The 18,997-nt window shown below is 40.7% G+C and overlaps 2 protein-coding genes across 2 annotated transcripts; both read right to left on the minus strand.

Moving 5' to 3' along the window:
• Positions 1-1,923: 1,923 nt before the first annotated feature.
• ezra (ezrin a) lies at positions 1,924-14,506 on the minus strand. The gene is made up of 14 exons (XM_035393550.1): positions 14,385-14,506; positions 13,293-13,368; positions 10,318-10,401; positions 9,706-9,801; positions 9,240-9,514; positions 9,001-9,084; positions 8,212-8,358; positions 7,797-7,893; positions 5,764-5,927; positions 5,492-5,622; positions 5,192-5,352; positions 4,640-4,732; positions 4,017-4,265; positions 1,924-3,858 (listed from the first exon to the last, which is right to left on the minus strand). Exons 2-14 carry the CDS (start codon positions 13,302-13,304, stop codon positions 3,694-3,696), a joined length of 1,758 nt encoding a protein of 585 aa, XP_035249441.1. The 5' UTR covers positions 13,305-13,368; positions 14,385-14,506; the 3' UTR covers positions 1,924-3,693.
• A 171-nt stretch (positions 14,507-14,677) lies between these two features.
• nenf (neudesin neurotrophic factor) lies at positions 14,678-18,979 on the minus strand. The gene is made up of 4 exons (XM_035379019.1): positions 18,435-18,979; positions 17,787-17,847; positions 16,557-16,660; positions 14,678-15,948 (listed from the first exon to the last, which is right to left on the minus strand). Exons 1-4 carry the CDS (start codon positions 18,579-18,581, stop codon positions 15,772-15,774), a joined length of 489 nt encoding a protein of 162 aa, XP_035234910.1. The 5' UTR covers positions 18,582-18,979; the 3' UTR covers positions 14,678-15,771.
• Positions 18,980-18,997: the final 18 nt, after the last annotated feature.

Below are 18,997 nucleotides of genomic sequence, written 5' to 3' on the forward strand. Positions count from 1 at the left end.
CTTTTGAAGACCTGTGGTCTGAATTGAGTGAAGAGAGCAGTCCGTTAGTGCAAACCTAAGGATATCAAGGATAAAAGGCTCTGCTTCATAGAGCAATAGTTTGAGATCCCTCCAAATGTGCTCTCCAACATTATCTTACAGGAAAAGGGTCTGTGTATCCTTGCCAGGGGAGGCTGCACTAATCACATGGGTGCCAATAATTGTGAAACCAGTTTTTTTTTTTCATTTTAAAAATGTTATTTTGGTTTATTGAGTTTAATCATTAATACACTGGAAACTGCATGTTATTTGTTTTATATAATTTCTGTATCAAAGGTGCCAATAATTCTGGACCTGACTGCATACAGTACACAGCATAAATGAACACACCCCCTCTCAACATAAAAATATATTTCTACTTCTAAATGATCACCGTTACAATTCATGGAAAGATGATGAAATTGAAATGTATTAAACATATTTCTTTATTAAATGTACACGCTTGGTTAGATTCTACAAATATGTAATATTCTAGTACTTAGCATGTTCTCCATTACTTTTAAGTACTGCACTGACCCTTCTTGGCACTGAATGTGCAAGTTCACAATATATCGCCACGTCTATCCTGTTCTGCTCCTGGAGGATGACCTCCTTGAGTGCCTTGATGTTTGATGGGGAGTGCTGTTCAACGTCTCTCTTCAAAATTCCCCACGGGTGCTCAATCGGGTTGAGGTCATGTGACGTACTTGGCCTCTGCAGCACTTTCACCTTGTTCTTCCTTAAGAATGCAGCAGTGGCTGAATGGAAGTGGAAGAATGTTAAGGGTCATTGTCATGTTGAAAAAGCGCCGGACGGCCCAGGGTGTGGAGAGAGGGTAGCATCTTCTCTTTCAAGATTTTGCAGTACGTCTGCAAATTCATGATGCCATCGATGAAATACAATTCCCCCACACCTTCAACACTAATACATCCCCATATAAGAACCTTACCACCGCCGTACTTCACTGTGGGGACCATGCACTTCTCACTGTACTCCTCTCCCTTGCGACGCCATACATTTTGGATGCCATCAGATCAAAAAAGATTTGACTTTGGTCTCATCAGACCAGAGTATGGATTCCCAAAAGTCTTCACTTTTGTCAATATGGGCCATGGCAAAGGCTAAATGGGCTTTCTTGTGCTTTGGCTTCAGCAGTGGTTTCCTGCATGGACGACAACCATGCATTCCACTTCTATGCAGGGTGTGTCTTACAGTGCAAGATGAAACAATCACTCCAGTTTGGCTTTCCACAGCGTTTGGCAGCTCTGAGGCACTTGCTTTGCAATGCTCCAGCACTTTGCTCAGCAAAAATCACGAAGGTTTGAAGGTTTCAGGGAGCTTGTCACAAGTACATCTTTTCAGAATTTCTGTATCACATTTGCCACTGTGTTCTGACTTAATAACAGTTATTTGCTTATCCTCTGGTACCCATGTCCTGTTTCGTGCAATGAAATAACTTTTTTCTCAAGTCTCCAGACAATTCTCTCCCATGTGGTGCCATTGTTGTCAGCATTAAGTCTGAGAGTGATTCAATTGGTTAAGTACCACAATTGTCAACCAATTACACCTGTTTGAGTGTGGTGGTTCAACAGACTCATCTGCTGATCAATTGCCCTTAACTAGCGCCAGAAAACATTTTTAACTTTCAGGAGGGTGTACTCAGTTTTTCAACATGGCCTTTTATCATTTTGATAAGAAAATCATATATTCCTGTTTAGTATTGACATGTTTCATTGGGAACTGATAAACCATGTTTCTGGAACATTACATGATATAGGAACCCTGAATAGGTCTTATTTGTAAAGAGAGATGGATTTGTTAGGTTTCAGAGGGGGTGTACTCATTTATGCTGTGTACTGTATATCTCTATTCACGTTTGTTTTCATGAAGGGCCAAACAACATTGTGTGCTTAAATGAGGAAAATGTTTATTTGAATGAGGACAGGATGACAGATGACAGGGTTTGTAGCAGTTGGAAATTTTGTCTGATATATTTATACTTTTTTCAAATGCTTAGAATATGCCCTTATCAATGGCAATTCAATAGCTTATTAGTAATATATGTCTGGATGTTAACTAAAGAAATTCGGGATATAGCAAAGTGGCCCAATTCAAAGCTAAATTCAACTGGTTAAACACCACATGGCATGGAAAAAAAAATACAGAACTGTTAATGCTCTTTACATAGGGACCTCACAGTAAAATTAAAACTTTAATATAATTGTAGAAGAGAAAAATATACATCTAAGATTAAATAACCCATAATTTTTGTTCCAGGAATGATCCGTGTGTATGTGTATCTCTGAAAATCAAATTAAAATTTTACGCCATGCTTTCCACCTTTCTGAATAGCCGCACTTCGCCTTCACACAGGTTATGAGGCACTCACTGGAATCCATATGTTACTACACTGTGTAGCTTTCATGATCCATTCCTACAGCAAATCCAAAAACACTTAATTTCTTTTAAAATAGCATATATTCTAGACACCAGCACCCCCCTGGCCAAAGTCAGACTAAGCATCAGACTAAGCAAATATGGAATAAATTGCCTACATATGAATATAAGGTTGCTTATCTTTAGTAACATATAAGCTAAACATTTTTTAAAAGCTATACCAATACAATACCAGGGTGATTATTTACCTATTTAATTTGAACACAGTACAGTTTCATAAAACTACAAAAATACTGTACTTGCTTCTATAATTCACAATGAAACACAACAGATGATGATGAATGCAGTTATAATATGTGCATTATAAACAGGTATATGAAATACAGGTGCAGAATGAGTAAAGAATTCTGACTTGCTGTTATTTCACCGCAAAAGTTTTCACAAAGCACAAATCATTTTGTAAAAAATGCAGCTAATTGACCATGTTCCCACGGCTGTTTTCAGGTAAAAGCGGAAACGTTTTTCCATTTGCAGGCAAATTTGATCAAATGGGTTTATGCAAACATTTCTACAACAGCGGTCATTTTGCCTATGTGTATACACAAGGCTATATTACTGTCTGGTAAAGCAATCGTCACCAATGATCCTAAGTGATCAACAAAGATAACTGGCAAATTGAGGTCCAGAAATAAATCAGCAAAAATTTCCTCTACTTTATCACTATCTATGATTTAATTAACTGCCATGCTTACAATATTTGTAAACTGACTGGTTTTGTTTTTTCCAAGCTCAACCTGACTAATTCAGTCATATATATATATAGCACATTAACATAATAATCTACATACTAGTCATTCCTAACATGTTTGGCTGTTTCATTTAATTCATTCTGAAATTTTGAGATGCCAAAGGAGGCAGACTGGAAACTATCTTTAAAATAATACCTTTTCTGAAGTAAGAGAGGCTTTTTTATTTAGCCATAGGAATACATTTATAGGGCTATCCATTTGGTGAGGGCAGAATAAACTACTGTCTCTAGTGCTGTAAACCCAAAGCTGCTATGGAAACATCATTGTAATCGGTACATCTACAGTTCTGTGCGGTTTCATGCAAATATCCTAACTGTTGGTGGGTCTAGCTTTATATGCAGGGACAGTGGGAGGGGCTGTGGGGATAGAGGGTGTAGCTATGGAGATAGTAGGTATGGCCGCGGCGAAAGAGGGTGTGGCCCTGGGTACAGTGGGCTCCATTTGGCAAGGTTTCAGAGCACATACTCTATTATAAGGCTTCAAACTCGTCGATCCTCTGCTTTGTGTTGCCCATACGGATCTGCCGCAGAGTCTTGTACTTGTCCCGGCCAGCGCGCACATTTTCTGTGTGGAGCACGTCGTTCTGGGTCGTCTTGCTGTCATCGCGGGCTTGGGCCAGCTCCGAGCTCAGTGCCTGGTAGGAGAAGAGAGGAGTCGGAGTTCATACGAATACAATCTGACAGTCCATAGCAACTGTACAATCGCTCAGGAACAAGGGACCACAAGCCAGCTAAGACTTTCTAACTGTACAAGACCGTTTGTGAACCCCACTGCCAGAAAGCGTGACCTCACCATTAGCTGTTTCTGCACACGCTCGTTCTTCTCGGCCTCGGTCAGGCGCTCCTCCTCATTGCGGTGGTCGTCGATGCCCTCGTTCTGCAAGTCGGCGCTGTAGGAACTGCTGTTCTCCTCGCTGTCGTCCTGCTCGATCTCGTCCACGTGCTCTTCGACCAGGGGGGCAACAGGAGGCGGTGGCGGGGCTGTTTGCACCATGATCAGCTCCTCTTTGGTCTTCAGTAGGTCATCCTGCACCTCCTGAGCCTGAATCCATACATGTTATGAAGCCAGTTCGAACAGTGGCTCTGCAGGCCAGATAGTGCTTACAGTGCAGGTGTATAACATAAGAGACCACTGTTACAGTACAGTTGTATAGTATAGAAACAGCTCTATCAGTATGGCTGTATGATAAAGACAGCTCATACAGTACAGTCGTATGGTAGAGAGACAAATCTTTCAGTGTGACTGTATGACATAGATACAGGAATTATTGTGGCTGTACACTACAGTGTTTACAGTGTGGTTGGATGGTATATGTTCTCTTACAATATGTTTAGATGGTATAGAGCCAGATATTACAGTGCAGTTGTTTGGTATAGAGACCGCTGTCACAGTGTGTTATGCATGGAGACACTCACCCTACACTGCCACCTCTCTGCCTCCTCCTCCTTGGCTCTCTTGGCCTCCTCCAGCATTGCAATCCTGGAGGTGTACTCCTCAAGATCCGCAGCCTGACAACACAGATGGTCACTTATTACGATGGCAACCATGCAGCCAAGTCTGTTCACCAATAAGCAATGTGGGCTAGTAAATGAAAAATCATTTGGCATGCCTTTCAATCTGGATGGTTGTTAAAGGAGTTTGAGGATTAAAATGGCTAGAAGTGCTATGGGAGGGAATCTACATAGCTAGTGGTCTTAATGCTACTAAAGACATGTTTGTACAAATCCCCTTAAGCATGGCACATGGCTACACAGGGTCACAGTTCCTGTGTTTTTAACAAAATACTGAAAAGCTTGTGCATAAAAGCTTGTGTGTAAAAAATGAGAGCATACAAGGCAGGGTGGTCTAGTCCTTCTACCATTAGCTAAATTTGATTGGGGTGACAGGCTAAGCTCGTAGCTCAGCAGTGCAGCTCAGGAGCTATCTCTGTAAGTGTTCTTCTGTGTGACAGCTGCTCTGCTTCTCACCAGCTGCTCCTGACTCTTGACCTGGTCCTCAGCCTGCCTCTCCAGTTCCTCTTTAGCCTTCAGAGCGGCGTAGCGCTCTGCCTCCAGCCTGGCTGCCTCCTCCTCCACCCTCCTTCGCTCCTGCTCCAGCTGCAGGGCCCTGTCTATCTGCTCCTGCAGGGCTGAGACACGGACGCAGTCATTATTGCAGCTCACACACACACAGAAACACAGGAGCTGTCAAGACCGCAGTTCTCACACACACAGATACACAGGTGCTGTCAGGACCGCAGCTCACAAGCACGGGTCTTCTTTCCCTACCTCTCTCCGCCTTCTTTGACTGCTCCTCAAACTGGTACAGCTTCATCATCAGCTCCTGCTTCTCTCTCTCCATTTGGTCCTTCTCCCTTTCCATGGCTTCTCTCTTCTTCTTCTCACTGTCGAGCAGGGCTCTGCGGGGCAGAAACAGGTGGTGAGACAACACACCACACCGCAGCGCTGTCACTCACGCTCGCCCCCCTCTCTTCGCACACGCTCACACAGGCCCGCGGACCCAAACACATGCACACACAGACAGGGTGCGGGTCCCTCACCTCTCCATCTGCTTCTGGTGCTTCTCCTCACGGGCCTGGGCCTTCATCTGCTGGACCTCGATGGTGTCGGGCTTGCGGCGGCGCATGTACAGGTCGTGGTTCCCCATACACAGCGCCAGGATGCGCTTGTTAACGCGCAGGCGAGGGGCGTAGAACACAAAGTCCTGAGAGAGAGAGAGAAAATGAAGAGAACATGTGAGGAGTAACCTGGAGAAGGTACTTTACATTATAAACACAAGAATTGTAATAGTCATGATGTCATGAGTAAGAATGAAACCACATCATCACACTACCGATTGTATTCATGCCGTACACACAATCAGAGCCATCCCTCCCACTAGGCAGATCAGGCACTGTGCCTACGGCCCCATCTTCTCAGTCAGGTGCCCACCTTCTTGCCTTCCTTTGACAGATCGCTTTTTTAAAGGTTTCAGTATGACTACAATATTCTGGAGGGACCCCCAAATTAATTTTTTCTCAGGGCCCCTAAAATTCTAGGGATGGCTCTGTGCACACAACAGATTAAACAAAAAGGATTATTCTCAATATAATATTTGATTTGATTCCTTCTTATGAAAACAATGAGGGTAGCTTCTGCATGATGGCATGTTTTTTAAAATAATTACAAAAACATAATGACATGCCATTTGTCCCATGATGTTAGATTTATCTTACTGTTAAGAGTTGTTTAAGACTTCATGAGAGTTAGTTATGTCCTAATATGTAAAAGCACAGAAATGAAAGGGGGTGTAGTTTCTCCCATCACGATATGAAAGATAAACTGCAAATGGGTCTACATTTAGCTTTTGTTTCCCTCTTCTGGTCCAATAAGGTAACTGCAATCATCACACAGTCACAGACAGCAGACACTTTTCCCCTTGGGCTAAACTGTCTAACAACTGGAGATTTTGTAAACGAGGACTCTAACTTTAACACTGCTCATTGCAATTAACAACTAGTTTTCTAGTGAGGCTGGGTACTGAACTTATGTCAGGATTGGTGGTATAAAAAACTAATAAAAGCAAATACTAAAAGCATGGTCTCTTAAAACATTTTTTTAAATAATAGGTTTATGAGAAAGATAACCTTATCACACATAATGCACTATGTATATAATAAAAGTAACAATATACAATTATAATGAACTGGTTAAATTCCCTGCCAGAAATTAAGACATCATCTAAGGCCCTTGAACTAATGTAAACTGCATTGAAGTCCACACCCACTGAATAGGTTTTATGGACTGTCCGTGTAGCGTAATGGTTAGGGAACTGGGGTTGTAAGTACAAGGATGCAGCCTCTGTCCCAGCAGGTACTGAACCTTGATCATCAAGGTAATTAACCTGAATTGCTTCTGAATTGCTGTAAAGTATGTAAAGAGAATAAACTGTGCTAGCTTGTCTCAATAAAAGCACCTGGTAAATGCCTATAATTAATAAATAATGACTGTAAAGGAATGCCAGAAGTCAATAGCATTTAGAGTATGAAGACCCAAGCCAAACACTGGGCATCCAGCTGAATTAGCCATATCAGGTGACTGCATGGCGTGTTCATGTCCATGTTCACGTTCCTACGTACCATGTTTCTAAATATTTGTGTATACCTATGTCATATTTCAATATTCAATTGTTAATGGGTGCTCATGTATGAACAAACTACACTACATGGCTAAATGTATGTGGACACCTGACATCCAACATCTCATCAAAATTATGGGCATTAATATGGAGTTGGACCACCCTTTGCTGCTATAATAACATCTATTCTGGGAAGGCTTTATACTATATGTTGGAGCATTGCTGCAAGAATTTGCTTCCACTGAGCCAGAAGAGCATTAGTGAGGTCAGACATTGATTGGGTGATTGGACCTGGCTCACAGTTGGCTTTCCAATTAATCCCAAAGGTGTTGCTCAGGGCTGTGAGGCCTGGTATAAGGCATGTTGTGTGAGTGTGTCACTACCCAACTCAGTTATTCCCATGGTCTCGTCCCAGATTTGGGAGCTGCTGCTTAAGAGGAAGATAAGACCACTCACTGGTGCCTTCTTGTCCATGGGTTTAATCACAAACTTCTTGTCACTAAACGAGACATTCCTGATCTCACTCCAAGGAAATCCAATCTTTGGAGTCAGCCTGGGAATGGTAGATACATTTATGAGTCTTATTATTTGTATTAATTACATCTATAACAAATTAGATTAATTATATAATTTGTAGATATATCATTTGGGATCCTAAGACATAGTATACATTTTAGAAGAAGTGAGAATATATTGAGAATAAGAGGCTTGGAAAGTCCTACTCATTGGCTTTAGCTGTGATAAATGCACATATGTCCAGTGAGGATGCTCTACACAGTGACCTGTTCTCTGTTCTCTTTCTGGTGTATTGGGGACACTCAAACAGTGAGTTGTCCTCTGTCATTTAGAGGGGGCAATCTAATGCAGTCACCTGTCATCCTTCTCATAGATGTTGAGCCCCAGGGCATCCACTCCCAGCCATAGATCGGATCCCTTCTTGTTTTTGATGTCAAAGTAGTTGACTCCATACATCTCCAGGTCCTGAGCGATTTTCAGGTACTCCAACATAGCATCATTCCTGTTTGAGAACATATAATATAATGTAAATGAAATGAGCGCTTGGATTTGCCACATTATAAGATAAATGACCCAAGAATCAGAGAGAAATTGTTTTCACTCAGACTACTAATACAGCAGAGCTCTGCACAAGCATGTTTAGTTCAGTGTTGTTTTTGAAGCTAAACGTGGTAATAGAATTCTAACCTAAATGGGATGCTAGAATGTTTTGTTAAATATGGCACTGGGATTTTGGCTTGAACAGACTGCTGGAATGTGGTACTAGGGCATGAGTGACCAACGAGGGCTGCATCTATTCCAGGATTTCTTCCCAATTTCTTCCTTTTTTAACGATGCAATTAACCAAATCAAGTGCAAGACAATTTGTCATAGACTAAAAGTGACTGCTGAAGACTGTTCTTATGTACCCATGTACGATGTTTTACTGTGGTCTCTAATATACAAATATACAAATTGAACAGGTAGTAGTGTATACAGTTAATTCACTTACTATGCCCAAGCAATTGGCTGAAACAAAAGCTTACACCCACCCTGGCCTTGCTGGAATGGAATTATCATCCACTGTACTAGCTGGTTCACTTAAATAGTAAGCATTGTTTAATGAAATGTGGTACTAGAATGTGGATTTAACCCTCAGACATACTTGGGTGTAGCACGGTGTTCCGTATGCCATATTTGAATCCGCTCTTCCCACTGCTCCTTGGAAAGTTTGTGCTGCTCCAGAACACTAGAGAGGGAGACAGGGAAAGTCTACAGTCATTTGCTCATTGGGTGCTCCTTATTCAGTCTAAAATATCTCAATCACATATTATTCATGATGTCATTCACACCGCAGACCATAGGCTATCACAGTAAGCTGTAGCTTGCCCCCGTCCCACTCACCGTTGAGGCAGCAGGCGCTCAGAGCTCAGGTAGCCAGCCTGATTGGCGTCCTTGTTGTAGTCTCCGAACTTAGCTTGGACAGAGTAGGAGGCGAGCAGCACGGCCGTCTCTGGAGGGCAGTAGATTTCATCTCCCAGAATGCTCTCCTTCACTTGTAAGAAGAAGAGGCGCTGGGTGACCTCCTGGATCAGCTCCTCTGAGACATCCTCTGGGAAGAACTTTGCCCGAAACTTAAACTGGAGTGGGTTCTCCTTCTTGACCTCCTGGGCGACCACCTGCGAGAGTGAAGGAAAGAAGGAAGGAGAGGTGGAAGAGGAGGAGTGTTCTTAAAGCTCTTTGCAGCCAATTTAATTTTTTTTAAAAGCAGCAAAACAATTTTAGCAGTGACTAAAGATCATTTAGGATGGAATTAAGTCGTACATTTTGATATACTCATGGCAGCTTATAAACTTAATTTCAGCCTCACCTTTTTCTCATTTCTCAGCCAGGTGAGGTATCCTTTGCTGTCTGTGTACTGCAGGCCAAAGTACCACACCTCCCGGAGTCCTGCAGTCCTCAACACCTGCAGAGAGGACAGGTACATCTAAGTGCGGTTCCAAACAGGAAAACAGTGCAGTTTTGCGAGGCAGGTTATCTATACTGGAGATAAGTGACTATTGATTCCTTCTGCAAAAATACAGTAACTGAAAAAAATTAATAAATAATGAAAAACCAGTGTAGTGTGAAGGGATTACAGAATGTTTCAAGTCAGAAGAAGTTTGTTACAGGACAGAGACACTGATAAAATAAAAACAATAATATTTTATTTTATTTCATTATTTTACTCATGCTTGAACTTGATTGTGAGGTTATGTTCAAAACTGCAGCTATCTAAAAGCATTACAGCAGATCGACAGGATGGTGTATACTGGTATTTAAACAGTGACTGTTTTTAAACAGGCACAGTGGTGCAAATGAATTTGTCTAAAATGGCTGCCAGTGAAACATGCAGATAAGGAGTGTTTCCTGAGGTGGAATGAAATCTTGATAAGATAGGAAAAGATTAATGAGCAATGTGACTGCGAATGTTGGGACAGACCTGGTCAAAGAGCTGTTTCCCAGTAGTGCTCGGCTGGATGGCGAACTCCAGCTCTGCGTCCATCGTGGTGACGCGGACATTAATCTGCGAAACACACAGACGTTCTGAAAATTTAAAAGAGCTTAAAAACCAGCAGTGCAGTCCCCCTCCTCCCTTAAAAAAGAGCTTTTTTTTCAAAGAGGCAAATTTACCCAAGAAATATGCATGATTTGAGTATCCAACAATGCCCACCACCTCCCCCATTCCACTGCCCAGAGTGTAGGCCCCCCTCTGAGTCACAGTCACAGTTGCAGTCCATCCGAATCCACTTTCATTGACCTTGTTCTAGTTATTCTTGGGGAACAGTCCCCTGTAAGAGCGTATCTGAGCTCAGCTGAGGTCTCATCTTGGGCCCCGTGGCTACCTCTGGGCTTGTGACCCCTGCCCCGGATCCCAGTCACACCGCTGTGGTTAATCAGTACATTTTTAACAGGTTGAAGTAAGCAGAAGAGCTGCCACTGCCACAGAGTTTCAGGAGCCCATTTTCCCTTGTCTGCCTGTTCTCCGGGGAAGGTAAAATATTTAACTACAAGAAAGGCTTTATGAGTAGTCTGTTAAGTTGTGCGGCCATGTGATCACTGCTGAAATAATGACAATGCAGCATAACTATGAACATGTGTATTCTCTTTTTTACTGCTGGGAGGCAATATGAAAAATAACTTGTTCAGTATGTATACTTTCTACAAGTTTTTTATTTTTCTTTCTCCTGAAAGAGAGGAAAGAAACTTGTCCAGAGTAAATGCACTTTGCCAATAGGAACTACAGTGTAGCAACAGGGCATTCAGAAATGCTGTATTTCTCCAAGAACGTGCGTATATATCACTGATTAAGCACATGAAAACAGATTTTAATGATTATATTCCATTTCAGTGCATGCAAGTTTGACATGTTTCCTCAAGTTAAAAGAACAACAAGGACTAAAGTAGAGCACTAAAGTGGTCATAGTTTCCACTACAATAACTGGTAAACTATTTACTGCATTGAAAAAATACTACCAAGTATCAGAGAGAAACTGACCTTGAACTCATTCCTACCTGCACCACCTCAGTCACACATGGTATATAAATGGTATATAAATGACAAAATACGGATTGGTTCGTCCACTGGTCCAGACAAGTGTAAGCCAGATGTAAAGAGTGATTTGCACTGAAGTGCCAAATTTAACCAAAGCTTTTGACAGTGCGTGTGAGAGGCTTTCACAGTAAAGGTCTATGATGATCTCAGAGTGAGAACTCCACACACAGGAAAAGAGAAATATTCATTGCTGGTCAACTTTGGTAACTCATTGTATGTTCTTTCAAAATCAACTCCAAACTGCTTTAGGTCTTTCATAATAACTTTAAAGATTATCCCTTGTTCTGCACTCAAGAGCTACAACACTACATTACAGCCCAATGCCCAAAACTGGTCACTCTATATGTGGTTTTATAAATGAAATGTCTAATATCACAAATGAGCTTCATTTATATACAATGCTTTTTGTTATGAATTTCAGCATCCTGTTTGCTAATTTTAAGTCTTATACAGATGATGATACTTGGTTCAAACACTATATCCCTTTCATTTTCATATTGCACACCCTCTGATTTGGGTCATTTAAAATAATACTGTATACTGAATATTTTCAATACTATTTTTGAGGTGTCTAAATCATTTTTAATTATTTCAGCTGCTACCACAGTGTTTGCTTCACATGCAGGTTACGTGTCATCAACAAATACAATTATTTAACATTTGCATTTGCCATAGAATTCTTTCACGTCATTCCCTTTGACAATAGCTATTTCATTCTCATTAGTTATTTATATTAATAAATGACCACTTGATTGAAGGTGTGTCCCAATTTGTCAGCAGAAATGTGAAAAAATTGGCATTGTTCAGGCAGCAAGAAAGTGTGACTCGCTTCTGAAGAACTTTCAGGCAGGACTAATCAAGTGCCAGCTAAACAAAGGTCAGTTCCACCTGTACCTGGCGTCTAACAGCACTCCATGCAAAATAAACGTTTACAGTTCGACAGTAACTTTTTTCTTAATTCCTTTCATTTGCTCATGCTGGATTTTCCCTCTCTGGAAATCTTATGGGTAAGCAATGTTTTTTTGATGACGGCAATGGGTTTGAGCACAAGGAAAAATGCACAAGTTCAATACCACACCTCACATGGTGCCATAGAGACCAATCAACAGGCACAAACAGACCTTGCTGTTCCTTTGGTCAACAAAAGTGACATCACACCAAAACTGCTGCACACCCTCATGCAGTTAATTTCACAAGCCTCGACCAATGAGAACTTTTCACTAGCATTGACTAGCATTATGGTGCTTAGCCTTCACTTAGTTCAAAAGTCTCAGCTGCCATATTTAATAGAATATTTGAGCATCTATAAAGCTGCTTCAAAATACACTGAAACTATTGAACAGTAATTGTAAAAACAGTATAAACTCATAAACTGTGCTCTTCTTGAAATGCCCGATATTGCACTAAATAAAGCCTAAAATGTCATAAATATGTATGAAAATGAAGACATTCATTTATCAAAAGTATCAAAATAAAATAGTTAAGCACAATCATAACATATTTGATTGGACACCTTCACAAAAAGATGTGACATACATACGGACCAAGTGAATCATATGGACTTCACAAACCGTGGACCATGCCAAATACAGTTTTCTTAACATGTTTTAGGCAGTTCACTGGTGCACTTATCCCGACCAACTTACACACTTTCTTTCTTTGTAAAATACAATCAGTTTATACAGCAGAATACTTACTGAAACAATTCAGGTTAAGTATCATGAATAAGGGCTCAACATCAGTTCCCCACCTGGAAATCAAACTTAAACCATGCATTTCTGGGGGTCAAACCCATTTAAGAAATAGACATCTTATATCCAACTTGAAGGCAAAAAAAATACGAAAAATCTAATTGCACTTACAGGTTTTGGCATGTTGTGTCCTTTTCAAGGTCAAGTGTGGAACCAGCTACCAGGCCTCTTCTTGTTGGAATATCCCCTGAAATTAAAAAGTGCTTCCCCTCAGTAACAAAGACTTTCCCTGTCGATAGACTTGGCTCTCGGCTTTTGCCAAGTCTTGACGTACAGCACAGTGTCTTATTAATCATTAATAGACGTGCTACCCCAGATTCCAAATGAGCCTTGCCCAGAAGAATTGAAAGATAAGTGTGAATATACATCCCCTGCCATTAGATAAAGGTCACCCTGCCTCCACCCTTCTCTGTAAATACTTACCTCAGCACCTCTAAAGATACGACCCTTGACCGGACATAAAGGTGTAAAATCCTTAAAACGTGCCGCCTTCCAACTAGTTTCAAGTGTTGTAAGATATTTCTCTCAGTTTAACACCCAAAAGTCAACATATCGGCATGTGAGTGCAAGTATTTGTTATATGAAACATTGCCACTTGCTTCCAAATCTTGACAGTGCTTCACACAGTATGTCAAGGAAAGAGTATTTGACCTATGTTTTAAATCAGTTACAGCTCTTTAATAATTTTAATTTATGACACAGGCTAATGTATAAGTAACAACAGTGTTATAATACTTTTTTATTTTTTTAATTCCACTGGAAAATGTCATTCAATAGTTTACTTTCTTAAAACAATCCTGGTGCCTTTGAGTTTCTACCGTTTACCACGTCGCACCCCCACCCCCACCCCCACCCCCACCCCCTCCCAACAGGTATACCCTGAAGAAGTTCATAAACTAATACAGTTCAATGTGTGCTTTCTTAAAATAAGAAATAAGAAAATAAAATAATAAAAATCTGTTAACTCTCCAAATTAACACATCCCGACACAACATATGTGAATGTAGTACTATGATAACTTGCGAGCAAACTAACAATTTAGCTAACCTTCAACACGGAGCCCCATCCCCAATAGTCCTTGAAGCACCTGTTAACGGCGAACAGGGCAACACAAAACACAGGATTATGCCTCAAACGTAGGCGGATCGTACCGCTAGTTTGCACGTGCGATTTCTCAAATATCGTTAGGTGTGACTCGCTCACCTCTGCGGTGCAGCCGATGTGACTGAAGACAAACTCGGAGCACAGCAGAAATAGCCGCAGCTGCAATATGGCTGATCCTTGAGTAAAAGCGTTCAGTTCACTGCTGAGTCCAGATTACAAAGGTTTACAGCTTCCTGTTTGTCACCACTGGCAGGAACGCGCTTCAAACTCGCGATCCACTCCACAGTCCAGTATAGCGGGGCAATATGGTTCCAACTTCCTATGCGCTGAGATGCTACGTTTTCATTATGAATTAGCGAAAATGAATGTACACAGGCAAAACATTGGAAATGAGTTGGTATTCATGTTTTAATTCAAATTTAATTAAGTGCCCATAATAATTCACACAAGTGGGCTGGGTTTCTTCAGGATTCTCTCAAACATTCTCTCAAGCAAGCAAAAACATTATCATAATAACTGCTAGGACCGTGGTTACAGTAACATGGTATGCAGATAGTGATGACTATTCAACACCTAAATAGAAAATAAATTTTCAATTGGATGGACATGTCACTTCACTTTTATTGGCTTTCAGCTAAGTACACATCAGAGGACCACACATTTATGCAATTCTTTTACTACACAGTTTCAGCGTTTGGATATTTGGATACATACTATACATGTAGTGTCACATAATGGAGATTGACAGTCACAACATATGAATGATAAAGATAAAATACATCTGATCAAGGGAACATGCTTACTTTATACAAAAAAATGGCATAACTGCCAAAGTGGACATACCAGTAGTGTTACGCTCACATTTAGTACTGAGGCTCGCCATTCTTCCTACCACTTTTCCATCTTCAATTCAAATAGTTTCCAGAAGTAATGGTTAAGGAATTGGGCTTTTGACTCAAACGATGTCAGTTAGATTCCTAGAGGGGGTGCTGTTGTACCCTTGAGCAAGGTACTTCACCTGGATTGCTTCAATAATATACCCAGTTTATAAGTGGCCAATATATAAAAATACAATGTAAATTACCCTGGAGAAGAACATCTACTAAAGGCAGAAATTTACAACACATCACATAGCTAGGTATAAACATACATATGCAAGGAATCACAGTGTGAATTTATAGCTTAATCAAACAAGATGCACCCTTAATACAAAGAAGAGCTAATTGTGACTATCCACTATTTCTTTTTGAAAAGTAAAATCATTTCAGACTTTAAAGACAAGAGATACCTTCCATTCAGGAGAGACATGTAACAAACTCTTAAAAAGCCTGCACACAATGAAGACACTAATGTTTTCCAACGAGAAGGGGAGATCATACTAGGAATTAAATAAAAATGTGATCAGGGCCCCAACACAACATGATTGTAACCATGAATAAACAAATTCTAAATAAATGTGTTTTGTTATTGTTTTTTAAGGTTGTGCTCAGAATTCATCTCTGGTGCTGAACTGGGGCTGGTCATCCGGCTGGAAATCCTCGTTCGGACTCCCATCTGGGTTAAGGATGCGTCTGGCTGTGTATCCTACAATTGGGTACTTGGTTTTGTAAGTTCCACTGAACACACTCTCAAGTGACTCAAGTTGCTCCTCTGTTAGCCCCGTCTACCATGGAAAAAGGAGAAACAATAACATTGACATTGAGTAGTCAATTACATTAATACTTATTTATATTTATGCATTTGTCCGACACAAATCCAGGCAAAGAATAACTACAAAGAATAAGACACAATGGGCTGTTCAGATTACAATGCAAAACAGTAATAACTACAGTGAATGAGAATACAGCAACTGCATGAATTGGCAGATGCCTGTATAAGCCAAACTGGCTAGAACACCCAGCATCAAGATAACTAAGAATTCAAAACTGAAGTCAGCCACTGCTAAAAAATACTTTCAAAGGATACCATGTTTTAGATTTAAGTGTCAATTCATGTAACAAAATGCATGCTTTTATGACAGGATTTTAACAAAACAGTGTGACACATTTCAACTCCATGGTTCAAAAAGCTCAGCCTGGTAACACTAATGATACTCTCATAAATTGCTTTATTATATGCAGTATAAAGCTACGACAACATGTAAAAATGTGAAACTTAAATAACAAAAGGCACAATTGAAAGTTTTTGTATGCAAAGAACATGTGACAACTTTGATTCGAGAATCAAATTTTGAGAAGAAAAATGTATGTGTGCGAGGGAGACCTGGCTTACAGTGTCATGCGTTAGGTCTTCAGGATCCAGAGACATTTTGGCAACGGCTCTTGTGCTGTCTTTCCCCACCAATGCATTGTAGGGGGCGCCTTTCCCATAGAACTCTGTGGGGTAAGAAGTGTGCCATTACAAGCATTTCTGAGGAGTAATGTTTTTAGTTGTGTGTCAAAAAACAAATGACAAGGACCCCCCCCGCACCTGGACAGTTTGGTAGCAATAAACGTTTAATGAACCTTGACCAATTTACCTGCTCAGACAATGGGAGGGCTGTCAGCTCATTTCAAGCATGGTTTATTTAAGTATTCCATTTCTGACATGAGGAATTTGAGCAGAATTTCAGACCTCCAGCAAAGAGATTTGAACGTACAGTATGTATTTTAAACAGAAATGTTGATATACTTAACTTTGGATAGATTTGCGAGACCATTTTTGTACTTTTGTCATAAATGTGAAAAAGTGATATGACTTAGTTTGCATGATCAATGTGGCCACCAACAGTGTATTCAGTTGAAGAACTTTGCTGTGCTCCATGTTTCAGAAATGAATCCTGACCATGCCGACACTGGGAGTCTAAGGCTGGGAGTCCCTTGTCACAATGGACATTTAGCAATGGGGTCACTCCGGAAATAATGGTTTTAATTGGCAGGGTATCCCCCTACTAATCACACAAAGGCTTTGCCATTTGTGCATCTATGCTTCATGCAACAGCAGCATATATGTCGTAAGAAGAAACTGTGCTGCAGGACTCTGCAGCTCAGCTTGTGAACTGGAGAGAAAAAGCTGCAGCTGGCTGAAGCTGCATGCATTTAGAGGATTGCATTCTCCTGAACTGATCAAGGATGGCCCAGCAATGGGGAGGGCCTACACCTAATGTATAATTGAGCGCTCCAAGGTGATAAGAAACAAGCACGTAACCGTCCAGACCCACGGCGCAACTCATTTCCGCAGACACATTTTAGCTGGCACCACCTGCGCATGCGTCCCACAAAATATCCTCGTCTGTGAGTGAGTGAGTGAGTGAGCGAGTGAATTACCACAATTTGCCATGCATAACCCACGGCGGCAGTTCCTGTGCACCGTGGGAAAAATAATGTGGGAGAGTAAGTAAAGTAGGGAATAAACCATTGTTCTGAAAAGAGTGGTCACCAATGACTTGTCCCTTTGTGACATCATACACCTGTTACCTTTTTCTTTTGCAGCATCATAGACCATCCTTTAACCACCAATTACCTTTCCCCTTTGTGACATCAAACACCACTCCTTTCACTGCCATGTAAATGGGCAATCCTTCCTGTAATAGAGCAGGCGCAAACTTACATATGTATGTAAATATTTAATTTTCATCCTTTACAATAAATAATTTATAATGAGTTCAATAAAAATTGTGATCTTTAATTTTTATGACAGCTACGCGTAAACGGAAACTGAAATGGAAGAAAATGTCAAATGTCATTCTATTTCATCCTTGTTATGAAACACATGCCATTTTGATATGCGTGTGCACTGTGCAAGCATTTCGGATATCAGAACTGTAGACCAGCCAAATGATAGTGTGTAGTGTAGACTATGCGAGGTAGCTATAGTATGAATTAAGCCGCTAGAGGCGCCTCGCAGCCTCATATCTAAAATGTCTTTTAAAATGTACCAGCAAGCCTAATGTCCTATACCGTCTGCCATGCCATGTTTACTGTATAGTATTAAAAACTGCTAACGTAGATATAGGGGATATGTCACAACCGCAGCCACGTCTGTCCAGAATGTAAACAAAAGCGTACAAAGCAGTCAGGGACTTTTCACGGAAGAAATTTTACGACAGCAGCATGCTTATGTTTGGCTACAATGCAGCATAGCAACCAACTCTTATAAAAAATAGCTTACCTGATGTCCATTGTATTTTGATAATTCTTCGTCGGTGAACAATCGAACTGGTTTAACAGCGGATTTGTATTTCAATTTAGCATCGTCTGCTGAGCAATCCAAAGCGTAGACAAGAACTAAAGTGACATAAACTTTCAGCACTGTCATTGTAAACCTTTTTTGTTAGCTCGCTTAGCTTCGAAACTATAACTACTTCTTTCCAAGTGGGCTATCAGTTAACAGCAAGTGCTACGCAATTGCACTAGTATGAATACCATCTAGATGGGCTAAAAGCTCGCACCGATAATTATATCGATATAGAAGTAAACATGAGTGGTTCGACAGTACGGCGTCAGTCCTTTAAACTGAATTAAGCAGGCAGATAACTTCCTGTTCGACTACTTTCAGAATTGAACGACTCAAATCCGTAGGCTAATTAAAACCAAGCTGTGGCCAAAAACCCGTTAGATAATTTTAGAGATGCAGCATATTTACAAACTACACAAAAGATACATAGAAGGAGAGACGGACAGTTACAGCAAATAAATGGGAAACCAGTAGCCATGTATGCATACTTGCTATTA

The sequence above is a fragment of the Anguilla anguilla genome, chromosome 1, assembly GCF_013347855.1.
Source record: "Anguilla anguilla isolate fAngAng1 chromosome 1, fAngAng1.pri, whole genome shotgun sequence".
NCBI lineage: Eukaryota > Metazoa > Chordata > Actinopteri > Anguilliformes > Anguillidae > Anguilla > Anguilla anguilla.